Source organism: Neolamprologus brichardi, chromosome 6, assembly GCF_056152115.1.
Source record: "Neolamprologus brichardi isolate AB-2024 chromosome 6, ASM5615211v1, whole genome shotgun sequence".
NCBI classification, from domain to species: Eukaryota; Metazoa; Chordata; class Actinopteri; order Cichliformes; family Cichlidae; genus Neolamprologus; species Neolamprologus brichardi.
In genome coordinates this window covers 12,427,960-12,453,249 of record NC_142109.1, presented here as the reverse complement: position 1 = coordinate 12,453,249, position 25,290 = coordinate 12,427,960, and the positions used below count along the sequence as shown (strand labels likewise).

At 41.3% G+C, this 25,290-nt stretch overlaps 1 protein-coding gene across 3 annotated transcripts in view; it reads right to left on the bottom strand.

Moving 5' to 3' along the window:
- nr3c2 (nuclear receptor subfamily 3, group C, member 2) overlaps positions 1-25,290 on the bottom strand; it is a 91,767-nt gene that overhangs the window by 41,408 nt on the left and 25,069 nt on the right. For all 3 annotated transcript variants that reach the window (XM_087841701.1, XM_087841702.1, XM_087841703.1), the window contains exon 3: positions 2,979-3,106. In XM_087841701.1, the coding sequence (XP_087697827.1) occupies positions 2,979-3,106 (128 nt within the window). The remainder of the gene's footprint in view (positions 1-2,978; positions 3,107-25,290) is intronic.

The following is a 25,290-nucleotide window of genomic DNA, read 5'->3' as shown; positions in this document are numbered from 1 at the left end:
TTTTTTTGGTTGTGCAGAATCAAGAGGAAATTCCCATAACCCCCCCCCCCCCCCAAGAAATACTGAGCATTGAGAAAATATGAATGTAAGGATCACCGTGTTAAATTTGAAAGGCATTATGCAATCACTGAAGCCTTTTCTGTGTTTTTATAAGAGCAACAAATACGGTTTTAGCACCGTAATTACAAAGAGAAGTGAGCACTTTCCGGTGCCTCACCTGACTACCGCTCCCGCACAAAATCCGATCTTGAGTGTCTGCCGCCGGCGTTGTGCCAGACAGGCTTGAAGCAAGAACAACGGCATGTCTGATTCGATAACCCCAGACACATAATCTGGTTTTAGGTCTCTACGTAATGACGGTGTGTAAATATCATCAAATTAAGGCATGATTTGATTGGGAATGAATGCAATTCCTTCAATGGTCAGGAAAACACCTAGAGGGCCTGACGGCTGGCTGGCTAGCAGCCTTGTTTGCTCCTGCTTTTTTTTTCGCCCCCCCCGCCTTCACTGGGTCTGTAAAAGTGTGTTTTGCATTCAAACACTCATCTAAATGAGTTAGGCCAAAGCCTCAGGCAACAGGCACAACATGAAAAGCACATTATGACTGGTGCTGATTTTCCCCAAGCTAAATATAACATAAAGGGCTGCTGCTGGAGACTAACCTACTGAATTGCTTTTTTCTTCCCCGATGACTCACTCTATAAATGTAATGCCTAATTTTGGTCATTTTAATGATATTTTAGGAATAAATAAACAGATGGTCTAGTGAGATTAAACAGTAGTTTGTTGCATACATGCAACAGTGTAGTGGAAATTTTAAAAAGCAACTATGGGTAATAATTCTTGCAAAAAAGTACAGTGTGCTGAATGTGTGGAAAGAGCAACTTGCCACCATGTCCTTGTTTAAGTGAGCTCTTTAAAATGTTGTTGTTACATCTGAAAATGACTTATTCCATTTTTCTCATTAACATTTTCCCCAGCTCCTACCTAACATAAGAGGCACATTACAAAGTGAGATTAAAGTCATCAGTCTTTTTACCTGGATAAATCACCATGGTAACTTGTGCTGGACACATAACCTGGCAGGGTTATGCAGTTAGTGGGGTTAGGTTAATTGTTGACTCTAAATTGCTTATAGGTGTGAATGTGAGTGCAAATGGTTGTTTGTCTCTCTGTTAGCCCTGCGACTGTCCAGGGTGTACCCCGCCTCTCGTACTGTGAAAGCTAGGATAGGCTTCAGCTCGCCCCACGAAACCCTGAATTGGATAAGCGGAGGAGAATGAATGGATGGGGTGGCTGTCGCTCAGGAGGTATAGGAGGTAATCTACTAATCGGAATGTTGGCGATTCAATCCATGACTGCTCCAGTCTACATGTCAAAGTACCCAAGTTGCTCTGAATGTGAGTGAATGTTAGATAAAAGCACTTCAGCATAGAAAACAAGCTTGTGTGAATGGGTGTGAATGGCTGAATGCACATTTCTGGTCTAATTTCCATCTTATTTGTTGTGTGTTGCATTTTACTGTTATATTTTGTGTACCTTACAGAATTTGTTGAATTTTAATTTCACCACTTTGTCATCGCCATTTAACAGTATCTCTGATTGGAGTAGGCGACACTCATAAGGATAGTCTTGTGTAGAAGAAGAGTCACATGATGCGTGAAACAGAAAGCACGGCTTAACAAAGAAAGATGGTTACCATCGATGCCATACCTATTATTTCAGATTGGGTTTGAAGTTTTGTTAGCGTCCTTCATAGCATATCACTCTGGTATAAGATCCTCCAAATAAGCAGAATATTGACCAATAAGTCTGAGAGTTGTAATTGTCAGTGTGGCGGGGCGTGGTCTGCGGTGCCGTGCAGGGAGGGCGGACGCACCTGCACGGCATCTGCAATCACGCCCGCCTAGTTAAAAACACGGGGACTCAGGGTTTGTGTGGGTGTTGTGGTGAGATGTAAATAAAAGATGGCTCTGAATGATACTCCGTGGTCCCGCCGTGCCTTATTCTCGCCACAGTCAGTTAAAGCGATTCTCTTCATTTATCTGATATTGAGTGAAATAATTAATTAGAAATTCCTGCAACAATATTGAACAGTATTAATGTGTCTTTTCTTTTTTTCAAGAAAAGACACATTGTCCAAAGCACAGCAACGAAAAGAGGCAAACGGAACTAGCATCTTAGGCTACGTTCACACTGCAGGTCTTAATGCTCAATTTCGATTTTTTGATCAAATCCGATTTTTTTGTCTGCTCGTTCACACTACAGATAAAATGCGACAGCAAAGGCGCTCTAGTGTGAACGCTCAAAGCGGCCCGCATGCGCAAAAGAAGACTTCACACACAACGCGCTCTGTTTAGACCCAGAGCAAACAGTATTGTTTGACTGATGGCCCTTAATATAAAGACTTCGGATTTTACGTTTCCCAATTTTTGCTTTAAGTTATTTTGTTATTTACATAATAATGTAAATAACCTAATAATTATCCTTATTGCTGTTTTAGAGAGGAGCGGTGCTTCAAAGGATAGTTGCAGTAGAATTTCTAGAACATCAATTAAGAAACACATTCGCCAATTTGAAAACACGTAAGGCTGCATATGCTGCAGATACAAAAACACTGACGTCAACTAATCATCAATGTTGTTCCAAAAGAGCAATCAAAAGATAATGGCTCCATACCTAGATTCAGCCAATTACTTGTTCATTATTTTTTGTGTTGCCACAAATGCGGTTATTGTGTACTTGGCTTGTACTAATCTCACTGTTTGCCTGTTTCCTGTACTCGCTGTGTGTTTCTTATGCTGCATACTGTGTGTGCTATCAACTGGTCGATATGTTTCTTGATTTGCTTGCTGTTTTACTTATTATCTTGTCAGAGAGGTGGTAATGTTTTCTTGCACTCCCTTGTGTTTGCTTAATCTGCAGGGTTTTAAGCTCAAGCCAGTGACATCTCATCTAAACGTGGGATGATGCCATACCTTCCACAGCTCTTTTGAAGAAGACCTTGCAGCTTCCGCATGTTACGACGCCGTAGTGACAACCCGATGCCTCATCTCCACAAACCAGGCACACTTTGGCCGTCGAGGACGGTTGTCTCAGTGGCGAGCTGAAAGGACACACATAAGAGTTCTTCAGACGAGGCATAAATTAACAAGGAATACTCAAAAGTCAACAATAAAACCAGGGCTGACTGTCCCCTTCCCATCTGCATTACGGCATGATGCGCACTGTGAAACATTCTTGGGTTTTTACAACTCACTGACAGTAGCAGCACAATGTGGCGAGCCATAAAAATGTCTGCCAACCGGGAGAGGAGGGCTTTACGCTCCCTGGATTTATGGTTTCTCCAAGCTTACCAGGATGACACTGAAAGAATTATAGAGGAGATTATTTAAATTCAATAAGCAGAGAGACACAGAGCAGGGTGTCAAATTTAAGTGGGATCCAAAACACCTCTTCCCTGGCATGAAACCGGATTGGAAAAAGAGTTCAGAGGTGGACTAAAATGTCAAAAACCACGGTGGAACAAAAGCCCTACTGTGTTATAGGTAAAACTATATATCGAGTTCAAGGCCAAAGATCACAGGTGTGAATCAGCACTGACATGTGCTGTACTGTAATTAGCATGACGTATTGAATTTACTCGAAACAACACAACAAACAGGCAAGACAACACGAGTGATGAGTCTGCTGATCTAAGGCATTGTTTACTCTGGCATCATTTACTTTATTTACCACTGACTGATTCCTGCCATTACAGGCTCATTAAATCCCAGGATAAACAGTATGTTCTTACTAATGCGCTGTTAAATGGGAGAATTAGTTAAGACTTGCAGTTTACCCACTCCTGAAAATGAGACCATGGGGGTCATGGCGAGGAGAGTCACTGGTAAAACCTGATGTGTGCTGTCAGTTTCCACCTGAAGAAAGATCATTATTTTTATATACTGTTTCTGTCTGCCAAACCTAAATGTGGACCATTCCAGGAAGATGTTGGATAAAAGATCGATAATTGAGACGGTAGAAGCTAATTAGTGATTCTAAATTGGATGTAACTTTTTTTAAAATAGGTTTACATCTGTAAATATGGGCCGATGCACTGATTCACGAGGTGGAGTTCTAGACCCAAATCTCTTCTGATAGAAGAAACATTTCCATAAATCTGATATATCATCACCACGGGCAACTGTGGATTATCAATGAAGCAACACAAACATTTTTCCCATCATTTAGTCTCATTTAAAAACCCTATCCAGTTCGCAAAAGACCACAAACTATATTTTCAAACTAAAAAAGAAGTCCTGTCTTATATATGTATTGAATTCACAGTATTTTAATATAAAATTTCAATCTAATGAGTTTTAGGTGTTGCTCTTTGTTCTGCAGATTTGATAGTTTGAGTAAAACTGGAATGGGTCTACGTTAATCAGCTGTCTTATTGTAACCACCAGCACAGCTGTACTATAGAGTGAACCGGTTAACATTTACGTTCTACGTGCACAAAAGTTTTTGTCAGGTCTAGACACAGGAGAAAAAAAACATCAGGACATTCACTATAATCTTTAACAAAACGTTTCCCTTCATGCTCAAACACACAAAGAACACAATATGTAGATTGGTACAAAGAGAGAACACCTTGTATCAAAACATTGAAAGTGGCCTCAGCTTCCCCTTCTTTTCTGTGCTAATTACCTCTCTTCCATCTCAATCAATAAGATGCAAGGTGATTGTCTGGTTAACATTCTCCGTACATCCTTCATCAAACCAGCTGCCAAGCGCTCTCTTCCTCTCTCTCTCTCTCTCTCTCTCTCCCCCCCCCCCCCCCTCCCCTTTTCTCTGTCACTTTCCCAGTCTCTTTCTCTCATGCACACGCATTTCCTCCAGGGGACGAGCTGGAAAGGGGTGCAGCAACAGCACACTCAGATACAATCAGGACCACTGATCTAATTCCCTCTTGTCCATCTACACACACATTCAATTTGTTAGGACGCTTAGAGGAGTCTCTGGTGAGGTGTTTGTCTGACTTGATCTTTCTGGCAGCGGGCCTCATGGTTTCAGCTTAATGTGAGTGCAAGTGTGCGTGCACGAATACGTATCAAGATGTGTTTCCAGCATGTTTATATGCTGAATACTCCCCCCATACATTGGCCTTTTCACACCATCACCAAACTGCATTAAGGGAAAGACAATCCAATCCAAGAAAAACAGCCCCGGAAAGTTTCACGGCCAAGAGCAACACGAGGAGCAGATGAGAGGTCTCTCTAAAGTATGCCTCTAATATCGAGTCAGTGGTCAACCTTTTAATAGTGCCGCACATTAAAGCCTTGTCGCTGCGTGCCAGCCTGCCTGCCTGCTGGTCCACCAACAAGGTGACTTCCCCTCCCTCAGAGAAGTATATAGGTCATTTGCTCTCTCTGCTTATGAAACCAGAGCAGACAGGCCAGGCTGCAGTGACTGTGCACCAACGTCTGCCAGTAGCCCAGAACTAAAAACGAGCAGCCAGACATTCCCAAATCAGCCGCTTTTAGCAGCCTACAGTTTACACGTACAGCATATACAAAGAATATTAGCAATTTTGTAACAATTTTTTATAAGCTTTCAGTAAATGCAACTACGGCCCCTAGCTGAAACCAAAATGGGGATATAGTGGTTATATTTTGTGTGTGTGTATCTTTGACTACTGGGCCACAAGAACACAACAAATGAATGAATTTCCTTTTTTTTTGGCCTGCCAATTTAGTGGCTTGAAATATTAAGTGGTCACAGTTTATGTCTGCTTTGATGAAACTTAAATGATGATGTGCAACTTGGTGAAATGTCTTGTTAAAGCTGTCTAAAATGTTAATTCCCACAGCCTCGTGTCACATTTCATCTTGAATGAAGACAAAAAAACAGAGTCAGAAAGCAGAGTTAATGGTGACTTAGTACAGATGTTCTTTTTTGGGGGGGTAGCCCTAATAATAGTTCTAAAACAATGCACAGGATGATTGTTTCTGCAAAAAGTTCTGCAGGCAACTGCTGTGAACCGGGAATGGGACCTTTTTTTTTCTTTTCTTGACCCCTGTCTTCTCTATTTCTGGGTACAGTCTCAGACTAACTCAATGGGACTGACTGCACAGATCAAAGGTCTCATTCTTCGCTCCAGTTGCTTTTTTTCCCCTTCTAACTGAAACCCCAGGGCAGCAGTTTCATTGTTTTCAGTGTCCTTTCATCTTAAAAGATAACACACAAAGCTAACAACTGATTTAGTTGCTGTGTATTTCCCATGAGGGCCCAGATGAGTACGAGTACACAATGCCCGATTCTTCCCACCAAAATGTACAAACAGAAATGTGTGTCTTCTACTTGCTCTTGCTCCCTCCTTATCAGACCAACGTGCTGCTTGGGGAAGATATTAATGAAAAAGCCAAAAATGAAAAGAAGCATGTTATCTTGAAGGCTGAGAAAAGCCCACTGCGCCCACCAAACTGTGTGAAGACCAAACCGCAGGACAGATGTTGCTCAAATTGGCCTCGTGTTTTTTTTTGTGGGTTTTTTTTTTTTTACGAGTAATTCGGATGTCACACTGAGAGCATTCTTCAAATGGTTCAAATATCTCCACCCTCTCTCAGCTGCAGCAGGAATGCTCAGTCATTAAGAGCTACGGCCAGGAAGGATGGTCATTTTTGCCACAGATTTATCAGAATCCGGAAAACTGATAGTGACTGCAGTCACTCAGAGCTGGTCTCTCTTTCTTTGGCCCTAGCGCATATCCTCTGATAGCCATAAAAAAAAGGTCAATACAGGTCACAACAAAGGGGCAGCAATCATTTGACTAAGGCATAACAAGAACAATTAGTTGCTATAGAAACCACGCCGTCGAAGAAAACTAACGAACGAGGGAGACATATAGAGGAAGTCCAGTTATTCTGGGTTTATCAAGATAACGTCATTATGGGTGAATAACTGGGCACGAAGCGGCTTTATGATGGACGACAGCGAGGCTTCGTGGTTAGAAATGAACCCTGTGACCCGCATGCTGTAAGTACATTAGCATGACAGCGTCAGTAAACAAGCGAGTGAACCACAGACAGGGCACTGTTATACAGAGAAACAATGTCCTCATCACGCATGTTACACCGCCTGTCGCACACAAACACGCGCGTGTGTGCTGAACTTTGTTTACACCACTGTACAGCCGGCCGCCTACTGTAAAGATAAATGCACTGACTCGCTCATTCTAGAGGCTGATTAAGTGCCACGGCCTCCCTGAACCTGCCTTTCATGAAAGAGAAGCATCCTTGACTCTGGAAAGAGAAAAAAGGGAAAAGAAAAAACAGCTTCCACGGTACAGTACCTCTCTACAGTCTGGCCTGCAATATTTATGTAATACACACCCTGGCATGCTGAAAAACCTTAAGCTAGACCAGTTCAAAGAATATTTATGTAACGCATAACTTGGCATGTTGGGAAAGGTAAAGGTAGATTAGTTAGAAAGAGGACGAAATGGCTTACATAACCATGAGCAGACAGTATAAACATTAGGCTGACACCCACTCGCCGCCTCTCAAAGGGAGAGAGGTCTTATGGGTAGTGTTAATGAGCCACGAGGGATTTATTTTTCCTGGTGAAGGTGACCCTGGCATTGGGCAGAGAGTACCTGAGCATACAGAAATATGAGATTTCCTCTTTGCTAGGCTTGTGTTACACATGTGTTAAGGTTACAGTATAATCTACTCTGACTGCTGCTTTTGGTTAAGAAAGAGGAATCAGCCTTAAGATGTTTAGCACACCTGTGAATGTTTATTGCCTTTACTTTTTTCTTGCTACATTACAATTGATAAAGAGTCAAACTACAGGGCTTATGTGAGTATAGCAGCAGCAAATAATATGTATTATGTCAGCCGTGTTTGCATTCCTCATATTAAACCCAAAGCTGTCATGTTGTCTCACCTCCACGGGTTATTCCCGCAAACTTTAGGTGACCTTACCCATGAGAGCGAAATCCATGGAAGCTGTACCTGTTTTCAAATTCCATAAACAACTTACAAACATCAACATCACAGGCGCTTTTTTTGGCCCAACTTTAACCTTTTCTTTAGCATGCAGCTGCAGCTGAACGGCCCAGAGGCTTTGTTTTTACACAAGCAGTGGGTACCTTTAGAGCAGCGGGAGGATAACTCACCGGGTTTAGAGTGGCCGGAGCCGTTGAGCATTTCAACCTCATCTTAATTCCTCACGGTCACCCGCATTGAATGAAATTAATCACCTGAGATATTTTGGCTAAGTGGTAAAGCATGCAGGCATGAATCTCAGAAAGATGTGGCAGGCTGTTATTATCTGGTGAGGAGGATTATCATGGCTGGAAACTCCCGTAATTCGTGCCTGCTGAGGACAGAGAGGGACTGATCGCATGCATCCAGTATAAAATTAGACACTGGGAAGCCAGCGGATGCCCAAACCTTCATTCATGCTTTTTATGTTGCACATGTATACCCTTTATTTTAGGTATCCAAATTTCTGAGTACTTCTCCTGAACCAAAAGCTCAGGCTTCAGGCTACTCTGATGTTGCCACACATTTCTTTATATGGTGATCTTCTTGTATTCATAATCTAAGTTGTATTATAAGCAATTAAATTATCCCAGCATGCAAATAACTGTCGGTGTGTGGTGCTAGCATACGTTTGTTTGGTGACAACAGGAGAAAAAAAAACAAACAAAAACATTTTACTAGCTACATTACCTTTACCTTTATTTAAGCACATTTTCCACACTTACACCTATTTACAGCACAGGGCAAATATGTCGTGCATCAGGTAGCGAATGTTTTGTTTACCGAGCTGAGATGTGCTGCTGTTGTCTTTGTTACTGTGAATATTTGTGCTGCTCACTCAGATCAGGCTTGAACATTTATGGTTGGGTTTGAGAAGTTGCCAGTTTCCACTCAAGTAAGTGAAAATATATTACTTGGTTGCAGGGCTTAGCGCTGTCGCCTCACAGCAGCGAGGTCCTAGGTTCAAATCCGCCAGCTGGCCGGGGCCTTTCTGCGTGGAGCTTGCAAGTTCTTCCCTGTGCTTGCGTGGATTTCCTCCCGTGACTCCCACAGTCCAAAGGCATGCGTTTTAGGTTAAATGTTAACTCTGAATTGGCCGTGTGTGTTGAATGGTGGTCTTTCTCCGCATGTTAGATAGACAGACTGGCAACTTATCCAAGGTATAATCTGCCTTTTGCACTATGACAGCTGGAATAGGCTGCAGTCCTCCCACGACCCTGAACCGGACAAGCAGTTAAGAAGATGGATGGATAGCTGCATAGTGTTTTTTATTTAGGAACCTTCACACCAACCAAAGGATGAGTTAGCATTCACGGGGTTAAGGTGCTGCCCCTTGGCTGGCTTCCTGAAGCTGACCAATCAGAATAACGCTGACCTTTAGAAACGATGGCCTAAGGAGCCCTAATATTGCCTCTTTCCAGGCAGAGGCTCAACTCAGGAGCTGCATAACAGGCAGAATGAGTTAAATAATCTTTTCTCTCTTTTCCACTCTCCTCTCACCCAGACTGGTTGAGGCAGATGGAGAGCCTTCCTGAGCTTGGTTTGCTCTGCGGTTTATTTCTGTTAAGATTTTTGTCGCCAAGCGCTTACTTGAGGGGATTTTTTTCTCTGTATCACAAGATTACTTTACATTACGTTAAAAAATGTATTTAAATACACTGAATAGGTAAGGATTTTTTTTAAGAATAAACTGTAAACCATTTTATAATATGCAAAACAACTCACTTTCTACTGCTCACCTTCACACGATAGCAACCCTCAGGTATATATCATCCAATATTATGTCTCGTTGTATTTGTATTCATATTATGGCACTATATTTATGTTATCTAAGTCTTTTTATGTGCCATGTGAGGGAGTATTGCTTAATTTCATAATTTCATTATGCTTGCATAATGAAAATAAAGAGTCTTGAACTGAATCATGCAAAGCCACAATTGTGGAATCCCAGAATAAAAAAAACGAGCGTGATATGTTACGCTTAAAGTCTTTGTGAGCCTTGGTGAGCTGCTAATGAATATTCGTGTGCATGCTTTCCATACTTTTCAAACTCTACATTAAAAGTTTAGTGTAGCCGTGATAAAATTCATCTTTACATAATGCTACACGAAAACTAGACAGTTCCTATAGAGTTCAAGGGGTCAGCATACCCACTCATTCATTTGGCCACACGCAGTCCACCGAGTTCACGGGGTAACGCGCAAAGCTTGAACCAGGCCAAAGAGATCCAGGACTGCAAGAAACTTAATTTAGATGCATCTTGCATCCCCTGCCTTAGAAATTATGTATACGGACAACGGATGAGCAGAAGTTTGGGTGCAAGTCCCACATCTTAAAAACTTTCTCCACTTGGAGTGTTCTTTTTCAGACTTGAGTGGACTCGCCTTCAGAAACCTGTAAAATGTATTTTTCAATAACCCCGCAACAGAAAACAAGGCAACAGCTTTTACTGTGCTGAATTCATTCAAACAAAACAATCTTACTATTCATTTGCTGAGCTCTGCAGCAGCTTTGGCAAACCACCTCCTCGAGTCCCGCAGCATTGTCTTTAAAGCACTGGAGAGCTTAAGTTCCTCACGTGCTCTTCACACCAATCTGTTGCTGCTTCGCTAATTTTCTGTTTTTGAGCTGCCAGTTTTCAAAGCTGCTCTGGACTGGAATCGGAAAACAGCCGCGAAACAGCTGGGAACACAATTCGGCTGACATGTTGAGAAACTTCATTGTTGGGCATCAGGTTGACTTCCAGACATGGGAAATTGAGAAACAATGCAAACAAGGGGCCAGTGATAAACACAAAATGTTCAGCACACAAAGGAACATGAAATTCCACGATTAGAACCCGAACTCGCATTTCCCTCCCCAACCTAAACCTATGTGATAACAGCAAAAATAAGCAGGACAGTTGGCTTAAATCTAACTAAATACACAAAGGGGAAGTTGTTTTCGTCACCTTTGTGAAGCACGGCTCAGGAATGACTTGAATCAAACTCACTGCCACGAAGGAAAACACAAATGGACCACTTCAAAGTCACGCTGATAAATCTGGTTTTGCTACAGAAGCAAATCCTTTGATTTCAGTGGCATGAATAAACTCTAGCCCCGACCTCCCTTGATGTTCATGTTTCAGCTTTATTTCCTGCTTACTGTGCTCTCTCTCACTCTCTCTTCCACCAACTCCGAGCAGTACCTGGCTCCTTACGTACTATTTGTCTATAGCCAGATTTGGGCCCCGTTGCCTGCACAGGAAGTGACCTCCAAACTCAGCTTAGAGGCCCTAGGACAAATGAGAAAAACAAATCCCTAGACAGGGAGATTATCTTTAAGGGATCAGCCCTGACCTGAGCCACCTCCATGCCACAAACTCATTAACCTCTGTTCTTCACTTTCTAGCAACAGTTAGTACGCAGCTGACTCCTGTTTACATTGACCTTCCTGTGAGCAAGAAGGGTCTACTGAATAAAATGAAAGTATGTCACAGGCCAAAGGTTGGCATTTCAACTCTAAAGCATGTAAATGTAAAAGAACTGAGCTTGTGAGTGCAGAGAAATGAAATGTGCCAGAATATTTTATTCAAGAGATGACCTTTTCCTTTCCCTAGTGATTCAAAAAGGCCTCACTCTGAATGTAGGTAATGTACACTGGCGCTAACACATGTTGCCAGCAACCCTATGCATTGGCTGTCACATGTGATCATCCTTAACACCCACCAGTCATTTACAATTCTGCCAGGACAAATGTGTCAGATGAGCAGACAGGGAGTCCAGTGTATATACAAGGGGAAACGCTGCACACACAAGCCATAGTACATTAAGATATATACTGAGGGATAGAGTTAGCAATGGGGCTGTCAAGTGGATCTATTTAGGGGCTTTATTGTATGTAGAGCTAATAGTCAAGCGGCTCACTAAAGTCACAGGGTACGAAACCTCAACCTCAAGAAGCTGGCTGTGCACAGGAGCCAAAACCAAGTCTGGGGTTGGCCGAGATCCAGGTGGTTAACACCACAGCTTACATTCTGCATGTCGGCTGCTGTGAGCTCCTCTCCAGTCAGTCAGCGTTTCTATAGCATCTGACAGGTTCAACAGCAGAAGAGCAGTCTTACGAACTGCTCGGAGTCTCTTTCCTGCCTGCTTTCAGCCACTTAGTCAAACTCCTCCAGACAGCAACAATCAGGAGCCAATCAGGTAATGAATGTATATGGATAGAAGAAACAACAACAGTGAAACCTCACATATTTTCTTTAGACTTCTATGCACCTAGGAGCAGTTCAACAAGGTAGTCGGTTAGGAAAGTTTCCATGTTTCACAGTTTTGTGTTTCTTTTTTCTTCTCCAAGACAATAAGCTAATGCACATTAACCAAAACTGTAAGCGGATACAATGAATAGTTCAAAGAATCATGTCTACAGTTTGTCCAGGAGCACTGAGCCTGCTCATTATAAATGTTTACTCCCTAAAAGGTCAACTTTACAATTCGGACTTCACAAGTACAAAAGGTCCCATACATTTGGTACACATGAACACACACACACACACACACACACACACACACACACACACACACACACACACACACACACACACACACACACACACAATGTTGGTGTTCATCTCCGAAGGATTACAGGCCCAGATGGTCTCTGGATGAACAATGCAACACCTGCTGACGGACATAGTGCAATTAGGTTCTCACATTAAAAAAAAAACCTACTGCAAAAAAGGAGAACCTAAAGTGAATCATCAAAGGTACACATATGCTTGTGCTGACTAATCTCACTCTCGGCTAATCTCTGCATGACAACAACCCTAACCACGGTTTAATCCGACACCCAGTTGATCTTTGATCAAGGTCAGCCCTTAAAACCTAAAACCAATAGACGCCTATGTCTTCCGACTCTCACTCTGTAACTTTATTCACATTCGGCGAGCATCTGCAGCGAAGATAAGGAAGTATCGCGTGTCATGTTTGTGAAGCTGTCTCACCTTGTTCCTGCTGTTATGCTATGAAATGTTTTAAGCAGCGTGACAAACAGCAAACAAATACTCTCTGATTTCTCATTTCAAACAAAGTGAAACTTGACCCGACAGGCTTTAACGAAGAGGAAACAGAATAGCTGAATGATTTCACTTAATACTGTTTTCATGAAAAAAGAAATACGAGGAGCTCAGCGGTGCAGGTGTAATTACACGATTCAGCAAATCAAGCATATTTGCCTCTTGCATCTCTATCATGCACCAGATGCACCCGGCCATCACTGCCCAGTACCCGGACTTGCTCTAATGCCAAAGTCTATTTCACATGTTGCACAAAGAGATGCGTGCTTGCTGTGTGCAGAGACTACGATGAGGAGTGGGAGGGTGTGAGTGGCTGAAAAATCAAGGGACACTGTTTTTACCCACTGTTATCAGCATACATCATCACTGCACTTACACAACTTGTCAAACGCATGGGATCCCAATTTCCTGTTCAAAACAAGAGGTTAAAAATAACATCAGTCATTGTAACCTTGGCTCAGGTGAGACTGGCTTCACAGGTGTAGTTGACTATAGATCTATATTTAATAAGGTGAAAGATTTGCAGTGGTGCATGTGGCTGCCCTTTCAGAGCAGGCACTCATGTCACCTTTTATGGCCAGCCACTTCCGGGGATGATGATGAGTAATGATGAGGCACAGGAAAGGGAAATGAAAGGTAAAAAAAAAAACCCATTCAGTTCAAGCTAAACACAAGATTGATCCTATTTTAAATCAATCATTTTAAAATTCTAAGTGATTTTGGATATATTTCTCAGAATGTTTGTCAAATAAAAAAGGCAAACAGTTTAATGTCAAAAATATAGTGCATGTTCCCCCTTGTTTGTATAAGGCTAGCATTGCCAAAGGGTGGCGGTTATGGACCTATAAGCTTTTTGCCCATTGACATTAAAGAACAAAGACAGAATCTACTAACGACCAACCTCCAGAGCAGAATGAAGTTAACATTGAGTATTAAATATAGTTTACTCATTGGCTAATGACTTATGCTTGACAATTTGTTAGCCAATGAGCAAGTGCTCTTACAGTATCATGCCCCCCCTTTTGTAATTTTATACATGGTGACTGTAATAACGCTACTCTCACGGCTTCAAAGCTGCACTTCAGAAACAACAGGTACATAGTTACCATGGCCATATGTGCATATTTTATACCGTCTATGAGCGCAGCATGCTAACCTAGCTACCTAGTGTTACTTGGCTTAGCGCTCCACGCTTTTTCGTTAAACGGTAGCATCTGGCTCCCAGAAGTCATTAGCTTCAAAATGTAGATCGACAGGTAAAGTGTGTGTGACACTGAGAGACTGAATGCTACTGTATAGGTAAGAGAAAGCTGGAAAGCCAAAAACTACTACAGCCATAATAAATTAAAGCGTCTGCACCAAAGATGCAGTCTTTTTTTTTTTCAAATTGAAAAGCCTATCTGTGGTAAACGCCGTGTCAGGTATTACAGATTGTTCTTTTGGTGTTTAAGTGCAAGAGAATTATTATATTATTATTATAATAATAATATTATAATAATTATTATAATTATTTTGTTACTATATTTCATTATAAATCTCATATATTGCCAAAATATAATTCACTTGAATTATATTGGATGGATGGATGGATGGATGGATAAGTTGTCATATAGTTTATAATAATGACTTCTGGCTTCTCAACTGGTTCTTGTCTTTATCTTCGGGATTATCGTGGAGAAAAACTAATATTTAAAGAAATTATGCCACTAGAAACCAATATATATTTACATTTTCTGACAGTAAGTGGATTCATTAGTAACTATTAATTAAATTCAGTTTATCTACTTACATGAACACCTAGCAATAACATACTACATGATGAATATATCCATATAAACCCTATGCATAAAAGTACAAGACACGTGCACAAGGTAAAAATCTCCTTCCATTTTATAATTTCCCTTCATGCTGCACTTTTAATAAATTGTCAGGTTTTACCACAAAGATGTCCTGTTCCAATAACACATTAGCCCAACCAAATACTCCAGGGGCCCAGAATATCTCCCACATTTTCCATGTGTGGGAAATACTGTTGATTCAGAGGTTCTCTCTTTCCTCTCACTCCCTGCTGCTCTTCCCCTCCCCACATTGTGTATACACTTCATGTCATTGTTTGAGGTGTATGAAACTGAATTTTATGGTAAATACATAACATTTTGGGCTCATTGCATAAATATTTAAGAACAGGAGACAGGCCTCAGGTGGAGAAGACGGTGAAAGTCAGCACAGTAGCATATGGTAAGGGTAACTTATTTGAGAGGTTTTTGTTATTACGAAGATTAAGATAAAAAAAAAAAAATAGAATTAAGAGTGTAGCTTTTCTAAAGATAGATCTTTTTCTTAAGGAGTCCAACCTGAGAGGATTTTGAAAAATATTTGAATTACATTTTTTTGTGAGCAGCCGTTTAGTCTCAAGTGACATGCTGAGCTCTTAAACAGGAGGCCGTGGGGATTTACACAGTGAACAAAGGATTCCCTATTGAAACACTGCTTTGTGCAGCAGAAAACCAGCTTGTAGCTCTACATTTTCTATCTATTCACTGTTCTGCTTCATGTTGCGAAGCCCGCCAGCACTAATGAGTACCTTTATAAAAGGAAATAGAGCGTAATTGCTTTTTCTGAGACATGAAGAGACTTGGGTGAAATTGGGAAAGATGTCTGTCAAACCCACATAAAGCACATATATTCGCATGCATGCATACTATACCTTAATATACAGTACTATGCAATAGTCTTGAGGCACCCCTCTTTATATTTCTTTATATTTTGATATGCAAGTGATATCCAAGTGCAGTGATCTATTACAAAAGTGTGCAAATATACATAGAAAAGCAGTATATGAGACAAAAAACAGAGCTTGAGCAATTCTAACGATCTTAAAAGTGAATATTTGGCATGACCACCTTTATCTTCTATACAGCCTGAACTCTCATAGCAAGTTTTCCTCCCGTTGAACTTCTTTAAGAGTCTTCAGGAAAAGGTCTCAGGGTTTCTTGAAGGACATTCAAAGCTCTTCTTTGGATGTTTCTGCCTTTTGTTTTGTTCTCTGTCATGATGATCCCACACTGCTTCAGAAATGTTGAAGTCCGGGCTCTGAAGAGGCCAATCCATGACTGATATTGTTACACTGTGTTTTTATTCTATCCATGGATGCTTTATGGTAAATGGTAAATGGCCTGTATTTGTATAGCGCTTTACTTGGTCCCTATGGACCCCAAAGCGCTTTATACAACCAGTCATCCACCCATTCACACACACATTCACACAATGGTGATGGCAAGCTACATTGTAGCCACAACCACCCTGGGGCGCACTGACACAGGCGAGGCTGCCGGACACTGGCGCCACCGGACTGAAAAATGAAGCTGGTGACATTCACATGCTTTTCACATGGTATTGGATGGTGGATTAAAATCTTACGGTATTTTTGTGGCTCCATTTTTCCATTAATTTTGCAACACCAGCACCACTGACTGAACTGCAGCCCCAAACCATGACAGAGCCTCCATCATGTTTTACAGATTGCTTTAGACACCCCCGTTGGACCTGACTACCTCTGTTCATACTAACAATGATTTAAACCCCAAAATTTAAATTTGGATTCTTCACAAGACCTGTTGCCATTGATTTTCAGTGTAGCTCTTGTGTAATCTGGAATACCTCCAAATTATCTCCCTATTTCCCTTCCTATAGAATGGCTTTTTGACAGAAATGCACGGAGACCATTTCTGATGAGGTTTCAATTAACAGTAAATGGATCAACTGAAGGGCAATGTCCATTTCTCAAGTCCTGTTATCTTACCTGGACTTTTTCCTATTGCTTAAGGACTTACAGATACTGGTCATGTGCTTTTTAGGCCTGCCATTTCTTCTTTTATGCGGCACATGTTGAGTTTCCTCAAATTTCTTAAGGACACACAGCAGATCATGCCAAGATATACCAGGTTTCCAGCTAGCAGCTCTTTGGGAATCACCTTGGCATTTTTTGAAGATGATTTTGAAGAAGATAGAGATATCATTTCAATGTATTTTTTTGCAAAGTTGCGTGTTATGTGTACACTCTTGAGTTAGATGTCTATTTATGCTTAAAACTTTCGAGGTCAGTGATAAGTGGCTTAACATACAAAAAATCTTCTGAAAATAGTCAAGTGCAAGGATCAGACTAAAAATGAATGAAAAAGCAGCCAATGTCCAAAGAAAAACTTTGAAAGACCTTCAGAAAACCTGAGAGAACTGCTGCTCAAGACCACTTTGAATTAAATTAAAAGTCTGGCTCCTTGGAGGCAAAATATAAAGAAATCAGGGGTGGCTCATGGCTTTTGCACAGTTCAGAGCATGACTGGCGCTCCGCATAAAGATTTTTGTCACCAAACTATCAGCCGCTCAGAGTGCCACTAACTCCCCTTTATGTAGATTTCCCCCACCCATCCTCTGTCTGTCCACACAGGCTTTATATGAGGAACCCTGTCATAACAGCCATTTTGAAGGGTGAGGCATGCCCCGTTGCACTGGGATGGCTGGCCAAAGTATACAAACCCTAGTTACTGTAAATTCAGAAGAACTGCTATGCTGCTCTGAACAGATCTGTCACCATCAAACTCCACTGGGAAACAGAGGTCATGATTTCCATTTACACCTACTTCTCCTACACATAGATGTTATTGTTTAAAGCCTTGCTGGTGTAAGCAAGTTAATGTAAAGCAGGCATATGCTTCTGTCTGTGTGGGTTTTTGTTTTTTGTTTTAAATACAGAAGTTATAATTCCCAAAAGGCTGAGACTTGAAGGCCCACTGCTCCACTGTAGAGGCCGTGCATTTCCTTTGAGGTTCAAGATGAAGGTTTCTCTTCTGTTCTGAATAAATCAGAAACTGCTTGCCCCGTCATTACAGAGAAACAACGTCTCTCTGTTTCTGTAGTTAACTCGCAATCCTCTTCAGCAAAAGACAAAAGCTTAACTCTTCAGAAAAGAAAAATGTTTTCTTTTTTCTTCCCAGATGTGAAACAATTGCCATTTCGCCACATCTTTCAAGCTTTTTAAGCTCTCTGGTTCAAAAGAAACTTTTATTATTTCATCATACTGATTTCTCCACTGATGTTCTCCTGCCACCTTTTTTGTGTCGAGGACTGACTTTGGTATGCTGCTGAAAGGTCCTTACCCCAGCTGCTGCTCTTTAACAGTGCCTCCGTAAACAGTCCTGCTTCCTCAGCTGTTCTGTCAGAGGCTCTCTGCTCCTTCGCGTCTCTCCTCTCGTATGAACAAATCACACTCCGTGCATTATCCCCGTAATCTCGCTCTCCCGCTGACCAACTTCTTCTAATTTATGTGGATTAAAGCCATTTGTTGAAGATCGCAAAGTGTGCCATCACGAAACCAAACATCAACATTAGCCTCATGCTGAAGACTTAGATCTTCTATTGTATACCGCAAGCATTTTAAAAAATCCATACATGGTTAGTTGAGCTGTCTCTTTAAACTCATTGCAACCCCGGAGCCCTTCTGTGTCTGGGTTGAACGTAAAAACGACTATTTAAAAACTTTCCGTTTGTTTGTTTTGATAGCTTCGTGTTATTAACGTGGTGCAAGCATCGCGTAAATGAATCCGTTGAAGCTTCGCGCCCTCGGCCCTCATTCAGAACTAATACACTCGCCGCCAATTAAACGGGGTTAGAACGGCTGCCACAATGCAGTACAACGATGCTACATGCCATTCACTGACTGTTTCACTGACCCATTCTTCATTCTTTTGTTCTCTTTCCTTACCTGAATTTGAAACCCGATCATCAAGGAGGAAGAGTGAGAAAACTGTGAAAGAGTTTAAGCCATCCCACGGCTTATGAAGTTGTTCCAACAGTCTTGCACCCTAGGGGGCTGTTCTAGTCACACCAAATCTATCCAGAGAGACAAAAGTGGACCGAGAGTAAATATGGGCTTTTGCAGGTCTGTGCAGCATTAGCATGTATTTCCACTCTTTAGCCACAATAACAGGACATTCAGTTTCCCTGTTTCCAGCTACTGAAATCAATTGGTGGAGTTAGGAACGGCAGAGTGGGGAATGATACACACTAATTCTCTTGGAGAGGGAGGTTAATGTGAAGTGCACAAGGTCAGTACATTTGTAAAGGTAACCTTGGCTTTGCCTGTGACGTTCTCTTCTTTGTTTCTCCCCTCTGTCTTTTTCTTTTTCTCACATGAACACACATAGAGCCACAGAGTCCCTCAGTGGTTGCTTTCTCCTTCACTCGTTCGCTCTCCCCTTCCCCTCCGTCTCTTTCTCCCTCCCACAGCGGCTGTCTCGCACAGCCTCTCCAACTCTCCGAGTTTTCTGTCTATTTCCCCCATTTCCCCCGTTCCTTCTTCTCTTCCTCCTCTCGCCTGCATGCTAAGGAGGTGTCTCTAAACACATAAGAGGGGCTCAGAGAAAGCTGTGCTGCAATAATTGGATTATTGAGCAATCTGCAAACAAATGTAAGACACAAGGCAAAGGATCAATGCGGAACGCTTGCATCATTTGTGGTGGTCAAAAGCAATCAGTGTAATATAGCCATCAAACAAGTTGCTGTTCGGGATTAGTGAGTTTAGGAGGAACTTGTGGTGATATGTCAATAATTGCTTATTAGACATCAAAGGAATCTTTCCTCCATGCAAACACTCCCTGTCCAGCCCGGTCTGGTGGATTTGGATGAATGTATGTTGGAAGGCTTAAAGTGAGCCCTGCAGTGAACGTCACAGTCTGTCCGTAGCCGGTGAAATGGCTTTGGGTTCCTATTGTGTATTAATGTCCAGATGGACAGTTGTGTTGTAATCTGCAGCACTTCTGTTTACAGCCAGGTAGTGCTATAAACTGGCTAAATATAGCAGCAGCTTCAGTGAAAGGAAGCATAAACCGAGTGATTGGAAATAAAGAAGAAGCCATGGTAAGAGTTTCACTCTGTAATGTAATCTGTGTAACGTAGACTATTATGTTTGACCTTTTTTTAAAAAAAATAGTAAGACTTTGACTAAGGATGTTTGTAATCATTTATTAATTTGATGAATCTCTAAAAAAAATAACCACTAAAGTGTTGATGAGTTTAACGGCGAGACATAACGGTACAAATAAATTAATAACTCTACACAGTATTTGCACAGTATTCTGTCCCCACCTAAGTTAGCTCAGAAAGTTTTCCCATCCTTTTAGGGAATCTTCACAATATTAAAATACCGAATCAGTGGGAGCCACTAGCCCAAAAGATCTCACAGATATTTTGACTGACTAGTGTTAGCAAAATTCAGCTGGCTAGCATGTCAGCAGTGAGCCAATACAAGATAGCTGCTGTGACAAACCCATAAAAATTGCAGAAGTAATGGCAAATTTAGCTTTCTCACTATCCGGCCTTAAATCCAGCCAATTAAACTTGAGATATGAGAAAGAAAAGCTGCAAGGCCTCGCATCCTATTAGCTATAAGCAGAAAATATTTAGCTCTTTGCTTCAAAAGCAGCTAAAAGGATTACTTATAATCCGTGACAATGATATTAATTTTCTTTTAATTATCGACTTGATTAACTTCTTAATTTAGTAATATATATGATTATCGGACACCTGTAATTAGGGAAAACCTGTTCTACCGCTCATTAATGCAAATATTTGATCAGCCAAATCACATTGCAGCATTTAGGTACGCAGAAATGGTCAAGACAAAACTTCAAAAGTTCAAACTGAACAGCAGATTTAAGAGAATTTGAATGTGGCTTGGTTGTTGGGATTTAGAAATTAGCTTTTTCAGTGTCAGAACCCATGGATCTACTGGGACTTCCTGGCACAATCATCTCTGGTGTTTTCAGAAAATGGTCCAAAAAGTGGGGTCAGCAATTCTCTGGGCAAAAATGTCTTGTTGATGCCAGAGGTCAGAGGAGAATGATCAGACTGCTTTCAGCTGATTGGAGTAACTCAAATAACCACTTGTTACAGCTAATGTATGCAGAAGAGCATTTCTGAATCCACAATATCTTGAAGCTACATAAGCTACAGCAGCAGAAGACCACACCAGGTGCCACTCCTATCGGCCAAGAACTGGAACCCGAGGCTATAATTCACACAGGTTTACCAAAACTGGACACCAGAAGATTGGAAAAATGTTGCCAGGTCAGATGAGTCTCGATTTTTGCTGCAACTTTCCCGTGATAGGGTCAGAATTTGGCATAAACAAAATGAAATTATGGATCCATCCTGCCTTATATCAATGGTTCTGCGTGATATTTTCTCTGCAAACTTTGGGCCCCTAAGCATCAATTAAATGGCACGCCCTACCAGAGTGTTGTTGTTGACCATGTCCGTCCCTTTTTGACCACAATGTTCCCATCATCTGATGGCTGCAAGATAGTGTAACACAGCATAAAGCTCAAATGATCTCAAAGTGGTTTCTTGAACATCACAATGAGTTCACTGTACTCAAAAGTCACCAGATCTCAGACCAATAGAGCAACTTTGGAATGTGGTCTAACAGGAGATGTGCATCATTTACGTGAAGCTGACAAATCTGTACAACCATCTGAAGCTAACATATCAGTATGAACCGAAATTTCCAGCACCTTGCTGAATCGATGCCATGAAGAATTAATACAGTTCCGAAGGCAAAAGGTGATCCAACCCAATACTAATAAGGTGTACCTGATAAAGTGGCGAGTGTAGTGTAACTCCAGTAACAAGGTGGTATTTGGCTTGTTTGTTAATTAGGGGGGGGAGCAATAATAGGAGCTTTAACACATCTTTTTTACTGACAGAATAAAGCCATCACCATTCCAGTACACTGCTTGATGTAGAAGCCCCCCAAAAAGAAAAATATATTTCCCCCTGAGATTCTCCAAAACAACAGCAAATCATGCAGTAAATAGCTTACATGGTACATTGTGCACCCACATGCAGTGTATAGTTCCACTATAAAATCAAAAATTACTTTTGACTTCAGAATATGTGCGCAGTTATAGCAAGAGCTTTTTCTAGGTCAACTGAATAAATATTGCCAGTCTCGCATACTTCCTTAAGCAGCAGACAACAGGGGGTAAAAGAAAGACTTCCTCCGAAGTTTGCCAAAGAAACCTGTTTCAGTAACCCCGAACTTCTGGTGTGGAACGTAAAAAGTTGAGCTCCTGCCCGCCTGTCAGGTTGCGGTGAGGAGGGTGTCGATAAAAATGTTATATCGAAATTGACGTGCTGGCAGTCCTTCTAACAAAAGCCATACACTGTCATTCCTACTTTACTGTCTCTCTGAGCACACAGTCACTGAGACCCTCTCGCTGCTTTCTTTCTTCTGCTCCCTCACCCTGTTTTGCGCTGCCTCCCTCCCTCCCCCTTTCTCTCTCTCTCTCTCTAAAACCCTTATAACATCCTTCGGATTTAAGAGCTTAAATGTCAGTCTCATGATATCAGTGCCACTCAGATTAAGCGCCTTAAATACGATGTAAATGTATAAATGTGGGCCAATGAGTGGGCACCATTCAATCCAATTAGGCGTAATGAAGGCAGTCTCAAGCAATCTGAAAAGCAATAATTTCTAATCATTTTTTTTGTGGCTTTTTGTCTAATATACTCCAGATAGACAGCTGAAAATATTCTAGCTTCGTATAGAATTTTGTTCCAGTTTATTCTGTGAGGATGTATGTGGGCACTTTGAGCACCACCAGGATTTCAGTCTGAAAGCAGCGCAGCAATAAAACTAAACAAGGGGCCGTGTGGTGGGTGTGTTTTGCTCCAGGTGCTGGCTTATCAGATGCCAAAGACTGGGCAGTAGGTGGTTATATAATGAGGAAAGATTTTTAAAGGTTAACATAGAAACAATCCTTTGTCTTGACAGAAGTGAAGAGTGAAATTACCACATTCGCATCTAGTCCAGCATCTATCAGGACGGTGTGTGATTGCACACATGATTTGCATACAATTTATAGTTTTGCACTTCCAGTTATTCTCAGGCATCTCACTGTTGCATCCTCTGCTTACATCCAGCTCACAGTGGAGCTTCATGTTCTTTCTTTCTTCACTCATTCAGTTTTTGGGAATTAATGTTTTCGTTTGTTTTTTCCCCCCCAGTTTCATCCGCAGTTTATTTCCAGATTGTTAAACAAGCCGCTGCCAATATCTTATGAAAAATGCATACAGGACATAGAGCAGATTGTCCACTAATCAGAAGATCAATGCTTCAGTGCCCTTATCCAGCCTGCATGTCTTGGGCAAGACTTCACATTCCTCTTTATGCATCTACCTTTGTGTGAGTGTGATAAATAAATCACCTTAAGTGCATTACTTTAAACTTTTCTTTCCCTTATTTTAGCTCATACTTCAAGGGGAAACCCTCCAGCACAAGAAGAACCTTTGAGTGACGTGTACGCTGATTCATCTCAGTGTACGTTGAGAGGTGCAGCACTTTCAAGTCCCATATTAAAGAATATCAGCATAGACATTTTATAAAAGCACATGGCCAGGCTTTATTGAATCTATATGCAACAGAGGAAATACAAGGTGATTTTGACTCATCAAAGCAAAATATTTTAAAAACCTTAGCTACAACTTCCTCTTAACTTCCAAACCCATTGCACCAAGGGGGTAAATGAACCAGAGATTGATTTAAGTAGACCAAACAGATGTGAAATCAACTTTACTAGATGCTATCCCTGGTCAGATTTGACTAGCATGTGCTGGTAATATTAGTCAACCTTTCGGACGCCATCATAAGCGACTTGTGAGCTGCAGTTCGATGGAGGGAGCCTCTAAGGTTAGTGGCTTATTCTATAGCTGACAAAACACAAGTCTGAATTCACAAGTCTTCTAATTATGTTGGAAACTTTGAAAACACACAGAGGCAAATGCAACATCCACCTGCTTGCTGCTGCTGTAGTCTTACTGCTGCTATCCCAACCAGCAGCATAAACCTTACTATTGGATATACAAGTGCAAAGAGAGAAAAAAAACCCCTTGAGGTTATGTAGTTCTTGGGGGAACGTCACAGCAGGTAGTTACCCTCAGGAAATCCCCAGTAGCTACCTTCAAGAAGTCAAGGAGGACTCGAGGCATTTCTAAAACCTGTTAGTATACAAAACCTCATATTCTTTATTTTCAGTCAAGACAATGCAAAAGGGCAAATCCCACACCGCACATCACATATACTGTGTGGTCAAACCTTTGCTTTGATTAGGCATTGTGGTTTTATATCTAAATATGAGTCTTTCCCTATATTATACACCCTCTAAACAGTTGTTACAGTTGATTGGCGGTTTGCACTATTTGTGGTTTGCTTCAGCTGCAACCCACCAAATTTCACATCTTATTATTTCCCCTAAGGTGTACTTGAACAAATTAAGTGTCAGATTACTTTAAATTTTCATCTATCTGATGTAATCTGGAGGGCAGTGCAGGGTTTTGCAGTTGGGGAGAGTGTGTGCTTGCGTGCATCGCGTCTGCCAATGGAAGCCTTGGTTTTTGGAGAATCAAATATTAGTAGGCTGCATTGATTTTGGAACAAACCTCTACGTTCTTGTGAGAGCTCAGTCTTCCTGCCAAGTTTGTCTGGTCTGTCTACTCGCTCTTCCTCTCTAAGCAGTCATTTCTCTGAACTGTTCAATATGCAGAACAACAGTCGCTCCATATATCTATTTCTTGTCGCTCTCTTACGGTATTAGTAGACATCAGGCTAGGTAATAAAAAAATCATTAAAATATCTTGTTAACAATAGCGAGCTACCAACTCTGCTCAGACGTGGATGTTCGTTTCACTTTAAAATGTCAAAGGAAAGCTAAATCTTGGTCTTCGGTGCCTCACCTTGAGCTGCAGCAAGCCAGGCTGTTTAATGTTTAAAATTCAAGTCTGATGCATAAACTTAGTGGCAAGTCTCTGGATACGAGCCAGAAGGAAAAGATGACAGGAAGGGCAAGAGACTTTGTTTGCCTTACATTCCTTTCTCCCTTCAGGCATCCACTGTAAAGGGTATTTCCTCTTGCTGTGTAAAATAAACAGCATACTGTACATGACCTTAATGCTTTCTCTAATTGTGCTTCTCATGTAGCACAAGGACAAAGCAACTTATTCATACTAATTTGCTTTTTTCAGACCCATGTCTCATTTTAGCAACTGTAATCATTACTATTAGGTACATGCATTTCCTGAGTAAATCAATTTTTACATAATTAAAAACACGGGGATACGTTTACTGACATGTGGGTTGATATGTGAGGA